This window comes from Amphiprion ocellaris, chromosome 18, assembly GCF_022539595.1.
Source record: "Amphiprion ocellaris isolate individual 3 ecotype Okinawa chromosome 18, ASM2253959v1, whole genome shotgun sequence".
Lineage (NCBI taxonomy): Eukaryota > Metazoa > Chordata > Actinopteri > Pomacentridae > Amphiprion > Amphiprion ocellaris.
The window spans coordinates 15042323-15054447 of NC_072783.1; the positions used below are offsets into that span (position 1 = coordinate 15042323).

General features: G+C 40.8%; 1 protein-coding gene across 1 annotated transcript in view; it reads left to right on the forward strand.

Moving 5' to 3' along the window:
- The window catches only part of dnah9 (dynein, axonemal, heavy chain 9), a 248565-nt gene that overhangs the window by 134433 nt on the left and 102007 nt on the right, over positions 1-12125 (forward strand). The window contains exons 48-51 of the mRNA XM_023276189.3: positions 3386-3547; positions 4422-4618; positions 10965-11127; positions 11478-11601. Of these exons, the coding sequence (XP_023131957.2) occupies positions 3386-3547; positions 4422-4618; positions 10965-11127; positions 11478-11601 (646 nt within the window). The remainder of the gene's footprint in view (positions 1-3385; positions 3548-4421; positions 4619-10964; positions 11128-11477; positions 11602-12125) is intronic.

Genomic DNA, 12125 nt, shown 5'->3' on the forward strand with positions numbered 1-12125 from the left:
TATCTCTATTTCTCCCATACGCTGAATACAGCCAGTCTGCCGAAGCCTCCCTCCACTGTTAGTTTGGGTGAGACATGATGACATCCCTCTGTGATGAATGAGTGAGACTTTATCTGATTCTCTGCTGGTTTATTGAACCTTCACACAGGCTACTGTGGGCCGTAGCCAATGCCAGAATAACTACAAAAACCCCATAACTTAGCTCCAGAATTAGCTGCTGTTCCCAGCTCTCTCGCGCTCGATACACACACTGCCACGGAAAAACACACACTAGTGCTGACTCTCAGCCAATCAGAGGTGAGCTAACTAAACATGGCACGTTCATTGACATTAGGTAAATCTGGAACTGAACAATAAACATTGAAGCCTCAACATCAACAACAATATCAGTTTGTTACAATAATAATTTTTCAAAACTGCGTTAACGCACTATAAAATGATTGTCGGCATTAATTAATTGATACGTAAACGCCACAGTAACGCATTAACGTGCCCAGCCCTATTATTTTTTACAGTAGTCTGTCTATCCTCTTCATACACCCTGTCTCCATAAATCCTTGCTTTCACTGAGAATTTGGATTGATCTTTAGACATTCTTTAAATGAAGTACAGTAGCCAAATTCCACAAATAGGGTTAGACAAACAGTTTGGCGACCTACTGGTAATGTTGTCAACGAACTCTGTTTGCCAATGTTCTTCTCTGCCATGACCAGCGGGCATATCCGTGGGCCTGTCTTCTCCGCGTCACTTTAAACGAGTTTCTCGAAGCTCAAGAGGCGAGGGAGGAGATGAGGGAAAGAGGAGGACAGAGACTAGGGAGAGAAAGAAAGAGTACATGAGACTCACAAGAGACTGAAGCCAAACTGCACTGACTGCACAATATGTCTGCATGATGTTCAATGGATAGTCAGCTGGGTACATTTGTTACAGGAGAAATATTGTTTGGGGCTCAGAGCAGCTGTCAGGCTATGAGGAAAGCGTGCCTGCTGTGGACAGCTCGACAGACAGACAGATACATGCCGACATCCAAAACTCTCTAATCCCGCTCCTCTGAGTTGAACAAAGCAATGAAAGATCAGGGACAGAGAGGATGAGTTAGTCTGTCAAAGTCAGCTGGACTGAAGGAGAACAAAGTTCTATCTCTTCTTAGTTTGTTAGCGCTTTGCAATTTGTTTGACTGGTGCAGTGAATATTACTGTTATATAGAGTTAGAGTGCCACATGATGTTTTGTTTTGTTCAGGCACGCTTGTACACAATAAATGCGGGGGTGTCATGATTGACACCATTGAGCAATTAAATGAAGTAGAAAAAGGCAGATATATTAAAAGTCAAAGGATTAGATCGTCCACACTCTCTCATCAATCTAGAGTAGTGGCGACAATTCTAGCTCAGTTTGAATGTTCAGTACACAAAGCCTTGCAAATATCCATACACACAGCGCACCTCCCATCTGCACCATTACACAGTGGATTTAGCAGCCAATTGTCACTTTCAGCCTTCTCAGATATGAAGAAAGATCAGATTCAGCTGGCTTTACCCCTGGAGATGAGTCTGTTGATTATAATAAATTCTGGGGCTGGAAACACACATCTGCTTGCCTCTGCCTCCTAGGTGGCAGTGCACAGAGGAGAACAAACAATGCCTTGACGCCTCGCTGTCCCCTTCCACACCCTATAAGTCACCTGTTATGTGATGCACCTAGATGGTGCCAGGTTCCGCCTGGCTGCATCATGAATGTCCCTATGGGAAAGCTGCTACGTCACACAGCCCTCCTCTAGAGACACATTAACAATCAATCATTCATTAAACACTCATCTGCTCAATGCCATGAGACATTGAGCAGATGAGTGTAGTGCAGAGAAGTGCCACGGGGTTCTTTTTATTTGGTTAGAGCAACATGCTGGTGTATTGTCTGACATTATGATGTACAAACAACAATAAAAAGAAAATACGGATTTGAATCTTCTCATCAGTGACCGAACCTGCAAGATACAGGTGTCTTCATACTTCAGTCACTTCAAACACATTCATTGTCCTCCAATGATCTATATTTCACTAATTGTGTGACTTCTAGGACCAGGTGGGTAAACAGCTATGTTGACTTCAGTGAATTGCTCTTAACAGGGTGAATATCACTTATTTTACATTATATATTCTTAATTATTGAAGTTACTTCTGTTTTCACTTTGACATTAAAGAGTCTTTTTTGGTGATTCTTTTACAAAAAATCAAGGTAACATGACCATGATTGAAGTTGAAGTTGAAAAGCAACTGTACTGTACTTGGATATGTTTCCTTTCCAATTTTTAGAAGATTAATCTTAATATCTTTAATAAAATACCTCCACATTTACTAATTTACTAATGGAATTTGCAGACATTCTGGTGCAAACAGTCACTGTCCCCATAAGATGAATCCGACTGACTTGTAAATATGTAGACTGCTATTGAATTAGGTGCACACCTTCATGAGGTCTGTACCACTGGATGGAATTTGTTGATCCTTAAATTTTTGCTGGACAAGTTCTGGCCTTTGAAAGATAAAATTTACTTATGAATGTAAACAAATAGATTTTTTAGATTATCCATTTAATTGGTTAATCACTTAAATTAACACATATATGTGGCAAAATAATTTTCAAAAAATCTGTTTAATAAGAGAAAGAAGTGGGGACCTCGACTCAGTCCTACCTCAATCTCCCTGCCATCACATACACTGTTTTAAAGCATTCAAATTCACACTATATAATTGTGCTCATACATATTTTTCCTTTTGTGCCTTCAGACTCTGAAAGTAGTGTGTGAAATTTCACCACAAATGCTATTGTAACCAACAATCATGAGCAAACTTTTTTCTTTAGACACTATCTGTTATTTTATGATGATTAAATCATATGATAGCATGAGCCACAATGACGGCAGCTATACTTTTACATATAAATATGTGATGGATATGCTTTTCTTTTCCAACTTTTAGTATACTGCATAGAGCATAAGATTCATACTCTGAATACTCGGCTATGATGGTTGACATTAAATGTAGTGCACTATACAGTACATAGGGAGGAATTTGAGACACAGCTTTGTTCTTGTTTGAAAATAAACATGTTTTCCTTTTCCTTGATTTTTCATAATTTGTCCATCCAACACCTGCCCACAGAACTTCTCCACATGTATTTGTACTTCCAAGAGAGTGAGATGAAAGACAAGCACTGCCATTATTTTCTGAGTTTCCCTGACACAACTACTAACAGCTTGTCCACTCAATATCCATTGATTTACCTGCAGTGGCTGTGCTGTATTTCCCACCTTGTTGTGGTGTAAATGGGCCAAATCAGGCTCTGGAATGAAACTCTAAGCCTTCTTCTCTTCCCTCTCTGCCCAGGGCATTCTCTTTTGTACCGGCGAGTGTCTGAAAGCCCCTCCGGACCTGCTGAAAATCTACCTGCACGAGTCCAACCGGGTCTACAGAGACAAGCTGGTGGAGGAGAAGGACTTCCAGGTCTTTGATAAGCTGCAGGCAGACACAGTGAAAAAGTTTTTCGAGGTGAGAGTTTTACAAAGTTCAGTGAAGGAAGACAAGAGTGGGGGGTGAGGATATGGGGAGTTGGAATCATTACGCTGCCTGCTCTGTCTGGACCTGGACATCAATGGTCAACACAGCGAAGAGAAAGAGGAGAACAGAAAAAGGAATGTTTGGGTGTTGAGGGTCAGGAGAGAGCTCGAGAGAATATTAATCAGCATGGTATGGCGGCTGGCTGTCAGGGTCTGCACTGTCAGTCCGGCAAATTGGAAAACATTTTAATGGTTTTCTGTCCACTGCTCTCTCACTACACTCTCTGGCTCTATCACATGCCACTACTCATGCTACAGTGAAGAACCTGACAAGTATATGTGTACACTCACCCACGGAAAGAGTGGAGAGAATAATCCTGCCCACTCTACAATATATTACTCACAGCTTGCACCTAATGTAAACTTGTGACAATTTGCCCGTGTTACAGAGTAATAGGTAGCATGTTTTCTCGCTTTTTTTTTTACACACAAGTGAAACTGTAGGGAGTTTTTGACTGTAAGAAAGTGTACTTGATACCATGAAAATGAGAACCACACCAGAGCATAATATAGATATGAACTTGTACAAAAAAATACATCATTCATCGCCCCCTACTGCTACTTTTTGTATTCAGAGGAAAAATGCATTCCTAAGAGACATACAAAATGTCTCCAGTAAAAGGTTCGGAGCCCAACAGTTGCCAGGGTAAAAATGAACTAGGTCACCCTCTGCGCAGCTGTGACATTCAGCTGTGTCCCTGTCCAGACTGTTTAAGCTTAACTCAAATGTTATGCTGACAGGGGTAGTGTGTGGCTCTGTATGTTTACCACTGCAATATGTGTGTGTGTGTGCATCCCTCCCTGAGGACATGGAGGAGACTCTGGAGCAGACCAGGGAGATGAACCTGTACTGCCACTTCGCCCGTGGGCTCGGTGAGGCCAGGTACATGGCTGTAGAGTCCTGGAGCAGCCTCAATAAAGTCCTGCTGGAGGTGCTGGACAGCTACAATGAGGTCAACGTCACCCTAAACCTGGTGCTGTTTGAGGACGCCATGGCTCACATGTGAGTGGAAGTTCGAAATGCTGGGAACAATACAGAGTGGAGAAAAAAAAGGTTTTCGTCAGTCTCTTTATTGTCTGTCAAGGAAATCAATTGGGATCCCAGGTATTTTAGGATCAACAGTTCCATTTTAGAGAATGTCAAACGTGGAGACAGACAAATCGGAAAAATAAATAAATAAAATAGCAGCATATACACTATATTGCCAAAAGTATTCGCTCACTTGCCTTGACTCGCATATGAACGTAAGTGACATCCCATTCCTAATCCATAGGGTTTACGTTGGTCCACCCTTTACAGCTATAACAGTTTCAACTCTTCTGGGAAGGCTGTCCACAAGGTTTACGAGCGTGTTTATGGGAATTTTTGACCATTCTTCCAGAAGTGCATTTGTGAGGTCACACACTGATGTTGGATGAGAAGTCCTGGCTCTCAGTCTCCGCTCTAATTCATCCCAAAGGTGTTCTATCGGGTTGAGGCCAGTCAAGTTCATCCACACCAGACTCTGTCATCCATGTCTTTATGGACCTTGCTTTGTGCACTGGTGCACAGTCATGTTGGAAGAGGAAGGGGCCAGATCCAAACTGTTCCCACAAAGTTGGGAGCATGGAATTGTCCAAAATGTCTTGGTATGCTGAAGCATTCAGAGTTCCTTTCACTGGAACTAAGGGGCCAAGTCCAGCTCCTGAAAAATAACCCCACACCATAATCCCCCCTCCACCAAACTTTACACTTGGCACAATGCAGTCCAACAAGTATCGTTCTCCTGGCAACCGTCAAACCCAGACTCATCCATCAGATTGCCAGATGGAGAAGCGTGATTCGTCACTCCAGAGAAGGTGTCTCCACTGCTCTAGAGTCCAGTGGCAGTGTGCTTTACATCACTGCATCCGACGCTTTGCATTGCACTTGGTGATGTGTGGCTTGGATGCAGCTGCTCGGCCATGGAAACCCATTCCATGAAGCTCTCTGCTGAAGCACTGTTATTGAGCTAATCTGAAGGCCACATGAAGTTTGAAGGTCTGTAGCGATTGACTCTGCAGAAAGTTGGCGACCTCTTGGCACTATGCGCCTCAGCATCCACTGACCCTGCTCCATCAGTTTACGTGGCCTACCACTTGGTGGCTGAGTTGCTGTCGTTCCCACACACTTCCACTTTCTTAAAATACAGCTGACAGTTGACTGTGGAATATTTAGGAGCGAGGAAATGTCACGACTGGATTTGTTGCACAGATGGCATCCTATCACAGTTCCATGCTGGAATTCACTGAGCTCCTGAGAGTGACCCATTCTTTCACAAATGTTTGTAAAAGCAGTCTGCATTCCTAGGTGCTTGATTTTATACACCTGTGGCCATGGAAGTGATTGGAACACCTGATTCTGATTATTTGGATTGGTGAGTGAATACTTTTGGCAATATAGTGTAGCTACTGATGCTTACCATATCAGACAAAAACTACTCTGCTACACATATTGCATTTTTCTTTTCTTTTAGAAAAAGTCACATTTCAGGTGAACTATTAACAGCTCAAAGACGTGTACAAGAGGCTGTAAGTACGTATTTCTTGTGATTGGAACACCTGATTTTGATTATTTGGATGGGTGAACGAATACTTTTGGCAATACACTGTATCATGACAGCCTAATAAGAATGCAGAGTTCGGTCTAAAAAAATTTTTGGACCAAAATATTTAGATCTCTCTTAGAGCTTAGAGAAACCTGGCCTGCTGATAAGCTTATCTGGAAAAATTTAAAGCTGACGATATTCTGTAGATTTTTTGCCATCACCAAATGCTATGAAAAACACTAAAACCAAATACATTAATCTTACTAATGAGTACACATCTAATGCTTGATATGTGTCATTCAATTCTGCCAGAGTTCCTTTATTATATTTATTTTTATTATTTCTTATTATATTTAAAAGCTCATTAGTGAGTGCACTAGGTCAGTGGTTCCCAACCTGGGGGCCAGAAATCTGAGGGGGGGGGGGGGCGCGTAGCTTTGTCTGCTCTGAGGCTGTGATGTTATAAAAAATAGATTTTTACATTCTGGATAAAATTAGATAGATTAAGATAGATTAAACCTTTATTGATCCCACAGCGGGGAAATTTACAATATAACAGCAGCAGCAAATAGAACAGAATAAAAAGGAGAGCAGCACACAATGCACACAGTGCATAGATATAGTTTCTCCTTCTAGAAGAAAAATACAATATTTACAGCAACATTCTTATGAAATTGCACAGCATAATTATGTACATTTTTATTGCACAGTTTGTGGGTGGGTGAGCTGAACTACTGGGAGCAGGCTTGATTGTAAAGTCTGACTGCAGCAGGAAGGAAGGACCTGCAGTATCTCTCCTTTAGACACTGCGAGTGAAGCAGTCTGTCACTGAAGGAGCTAGAGTAACAGACTCACTCACAAACATTTTTAAAACACATTTATTTGGTCTTTCTTCAAAAATCCTTTGCTACTTCGATGGCCACACCTCCTTGACCTTTCAACTTCTCTCCACACTTTCTTCAGCTTGGCTCGCTAGTTCATCCTGATTTATTGGTTTGTGTGCAGTTAGAAAATTACTGACGGAAACGGTGTCTGAGAAACGCAAAACGGTACCTACAAACTCCGGCTATACCTCGAGAGTTACCTTAAATTTGGTTTTATTAAAGGACAAGAAAGAATTATGTTATTTGTGGTGAAATGCTCGCAAATGACAGCATGAAGCCAGCGAATTACGGCGACGTCAGGAAACAAAACACAGTTCGGTAAAGTCGGAAAGATATTCACAAATTCGGACTTCCGGCATCAATAACTCATTAAATATACGTTGTCTAAACATAAACGATGCCTCTTTTCCATCATTGTAAGGTAGACAATGTGCTACAAGCCCAGTTTAATCAAAAGTAGCTGTCTTTCGAGCTGCAGAAATAACATTGGTGTCTATGAGCAGCCGGGTGTGCGACGAGTGAACAGGGACCGTCTGCAAAATGCAAAACCACTGCAAACAGCGAAGAGACACAAATATTCAACAAATTTACTGTAGCCAGCAACAGACTCCTGCTGGTCATACTACAACTCTTGGTTTGATTTTTTTTTTTTTTTTTTTTTCATAATTTTAAGGATTTTTTTTGTAAAAAAAAAAAAAAAAAAAAGCTTATTGGGGGGCGGGGGCGGGGGCAAACAGGTTGGGAACCACTGCACTAGGTGATGCATTGCTTTATTCCCATGAACCACACAATGTAGTTCACTTTGTCCCAATCAAGAATGTGATGCAAATGCAATCAAAATAGGATTTGCTGATAGTAACAACCGTATAGAATAATGGTGATGTGAACAAAATATAAAAATTTTGTGGTGGCTTTAATAATGTAAGACATATTATAAGATAATATGTGTGTCACATCAGAAGGGAGTAGTTTCTAGTAAATAGGGTGAATGTATGCAGGTGAAAAAACTCTGTGTTGTGAAAGAAACTGTGAATTCTTAAATTACATTCTTGAGCTATTTTCATCTTTAATATCATGTTCTTGTTTTGAAAAGTTCTGTTCTTTTATAGATTAAACGCTTGTCACCTACTGTCATTCAACATAGTGTTTTCTAAAATGCAGGCATGGAGCAGAATTATCTACCAGATAGATACAAAAGCAGGTTCTCATCATTTAATGGATAAGGCTCATAAAAATAACTGTAAAAACCGTCAGTTCTTTGTAAGTCAAATATGGAGGTCATATGGACATTTATTTGATTGTACATGCAAATCTAGTTTTAGCAGAAGTAATCAAAGGAGTATTAGTGCCAGTTTCAGTCAAATCACTGAAATAGTTTCAGGTGTTTCATGAAATGGAGGCATTGATTGCAGCTGAGGTGTTACCTGAAAGTAGATGGCAGCAGTTAAAGTATAATTGCTCAAAGCAAGAAAGTAAGTTCTGATTTTAAACTTAAGCTAAGTATTTTTTTTTGGTATCATTTGGAAACATGACTTCATAACCTTTCAGCATATTGTAATTCAAGTTGTCTGAGAGGAAACAAGACTTCTGCTCCTTCTTCTGGCTTTAGAAAATCTAGCTTGTGTATGTAGCACAAAGTTCACAGGTCCCTGACCTACAGGTGAAACCACAGCTGATGACTTGGCTGAATTAACATTTGGTGGGTAAGAGTTGAAAGCAGTCAGAATTATATATGCTTATATATGCTTATAGCTTAATCATCAGCTGATGTCGGACTCATTAAAATAACTGATGTAATAGTTCCATCCATTCATTATTTATACACTGCTTAATCGTCATTAGGGTCGCTGGAGTCTGTCCCAAGTGACTTAGGGTGAAAAGCAGGGAGCACCCTGGACAGATCACCAGTCTATCACAGTGCTTTATATACACACAAACAATCACTCTCACATTCAGACCTACAGACAATTTAGAATCACCAATTTACCTCAGCATGTCTTTGTGCAGGGGGCTGCACAGTGACATAGTGGTTAGCCTTGCAGTGAGAAAACCCCTGGTTTGCGCCCCAGCTTACCCGGGATCTTTCTGCATGGAGTTTGCATGTTCTCCCTGTGCATGTGTGGGTTTTCTCTGAGTACTTCGGCTTCCTCCTACAGTCCAAAAATATGCTGTGGTTAATTGATTATTCTAAATTGCCTGTAGGTGTGAATGCGAGTGTGATTGTTTATCTGTATATGTAGCCCTGCGACAGACGTGACCTGTCTAGGGTGTCCCCTGCCTTCGCCCTGAGTCAGCTGGGATAGACTCCAGCCCCCCCACGACCCTAATGAGGATTAAGCGGTGTATAGATAATGGATGGATGGATGTCTTTGGACAGTGAGAGGAAGCTGGAGTAAAGGGAGAAAACCCTTGCTGTAGTTGACCTGTGAATTTAAAAGCAGTTGAAGTGAAAGAAATTAAAGCAATTGAACTGTCATTTGAAGAAGAAGACCAGTATTACACTTTCCATGAGTTGCAAAGGTCTACTAGGGTTCGTGTGACGTATCTTTTATCATCTCTCTAAGTCTGTGAGAGTCCATGCAGACTTCTCTGTGGACATCTGCATGCAGCTCCAACTTTTCAGTTCAATCCAATTCAATTTTATTTATATAGCGCCAATTACAGTCAAAATGTCTCGAGATGCTTTACAGAACCCATATGCCTGGGTTCTGTAAAACTTTGCATCCATTGAATGCACTACACTACAAGCACATTTCTAAGTTTTTCCACAGAATACAACTCAATTTTTTTGATTTTTAAGGACGTTTCACCTGTCATCCAATAGGGTTGCTCAGTTCTGACTGGTGGGGAATCCCAGGGTTTTATTCTCATCTCCAAATCACAACGCTTGCAGTCCAATAACGACCAAAGACTTGTATTGCTCAAGGTGTGAGAAGTTGTAAAACTGCTCAGTGAGAGATCTCAAGACAATGTAATAAGTACCTAATAAGTGATGTCATACAGTCTCCCCTCTGTTTAGAAGCTTCTTGGAACATAATACTTAGATCATTACAGGTCAGGTTACCATGGCCTGGATGCCTGAGAGTCTACACAGACAGGGGTTGCAGTGCACATGCTCAGCAGTTCATGCACATGAATAAAAGTGTGAATTTTCATGGAAAATATGAAATTGCCTGGGTGACCCCAAACTTTTCAACGGTAGTGTACATTCCACTTACGCTACAGATTCAGTGTAGCCGCAGGGTTAGAGATGAATATAAATGCCAAATGAAGTGTTCTAGATGAAAGCAACTATAGTGCTAGTCCATGTCAAAAATGTTTTGTCTAACAGCACTGAAAGCTGTTGAGTCATCGGTAGGATTGTTAAAAGTTTACATAGCTGAACTGTCATTTCAAGAGTAAAAGATAAAATTTCAATTGTTAGCTCAACTATAGTGAAATTGTGAAATTTGTTGCTCCCTAAAACATGATGGAAGCTAAAAGGTTAGGGGTGTTCTGTGATCCTTTTTGGCAACACAAATAGAGCAGCAAAAAATGATAATGAAACCAGTTCATTAAGTTAAAATGAGGAGAAAAGAGGAACACTCATCTTGTTTTATTGAAGGTGTGAAGATTCTCAGAAGCACCGTCCAATTTTGTCTAATGCTAAATCCATTCTATTGTTGTACATCTCAATGAAACAGTGTAATGTACATAGCAGTAACAGGCAGTATTAAAGCAGAGAGAGGAACAGACAGAGGCTACCTGTGTTTATTTGTCTTTTTCTGTTTGTCTTATGATTCAGAGATTGTCTTTATCCAGCTTTCCATCCCCCTATCTTTTATCTCACCCTTCCACTGATTCCTCCCTCCCACCTCTTGTTCCTCCCTCCCCCGTCTGTCTGCTCCTCCACATGTAGCTGCCGTATAAATCGAATCCTGGAGTCTCCGAGGGGCAATGCGCTGCTGGTCGGAGTGGGCGGCAGTGGCAAGCAGTGTCTGACCCGACTGGCTGCCTTCATCTCCAATCTGGAGGTTCACCAGATCACCTTGAGAAAAGGCTATGGCATCACTGACCTAAAGGTTTGAAGAGGATTACTCACCGAACGTACCCCACTGTAAAAATATCCATATGAAGAAGTCAATTAGTCTCATATTTTGTCTTGAAAAGTTAATTTCATGTATACAGATCTACCTGCCAAGTGACATTTTGGTTCAAATTTTAACATGGAGGTGTATTTGACGGAGATACAGACGTAATTCCTATCGTATATGAACAAACTGTTATTGATAATCCACAAAGTATCCTCACAGTGACACAGGTCTCCGGCATGTATCACTGCAAAATAACAAATCTCCAGCCCTCTTACAGCCCAATCTCATTATGTGTGTCACTCTCCCACTCCAACTCCTTCTCTCTCTCTGTCACCCAGAGTGACCTGGCATCCCTCTACATCAAAGCTGGCGTGAAGAATATTGGCACAGTGTTCCTAATGACTGACGCCCAAGTGGCAGATGAGAAGTTCCTCGTTCTGGTCAACGATCTGTTGGCATCGGGTAACAGCAGGCTTCACTAATTACTGCATGTCATGTTTTGTAAGAGAGGAATGCTTTTGCTTCGCCACAGCAACAAATCACTATGGTACCATTTCTGCACCATTACTTATCAGCTACAACACATCATTGTGAAGAATAGCAAGTCATACTGAGAGTCACATCTAGATTTGTACTTGACATTTTAAGGGAGCAACAAAAATATAATGAATGGAGATTATTTCCTATGAATAGAAATTATCTGAAAAGAAATACACATGTACTGGTGTTGGCATGGCATGAATATATAATATTATTTTATATAGTACTACAAGGGATGCAAACCATGTGCCAATAGATGTCAATACAACATTCAATGCATCTTTGAGACACTACTGCCTGTTTCAAACTTCAATACCAAAGCAAGACTATGTACATTAAACAGAACAAATACATCTCTCTCTTTTATAAAATTAAATTCATAAGTAATAAAACACATATTTTCTTTATTCCATGCACATGTAAATAAAAGATAGAGCTTCCCTCCA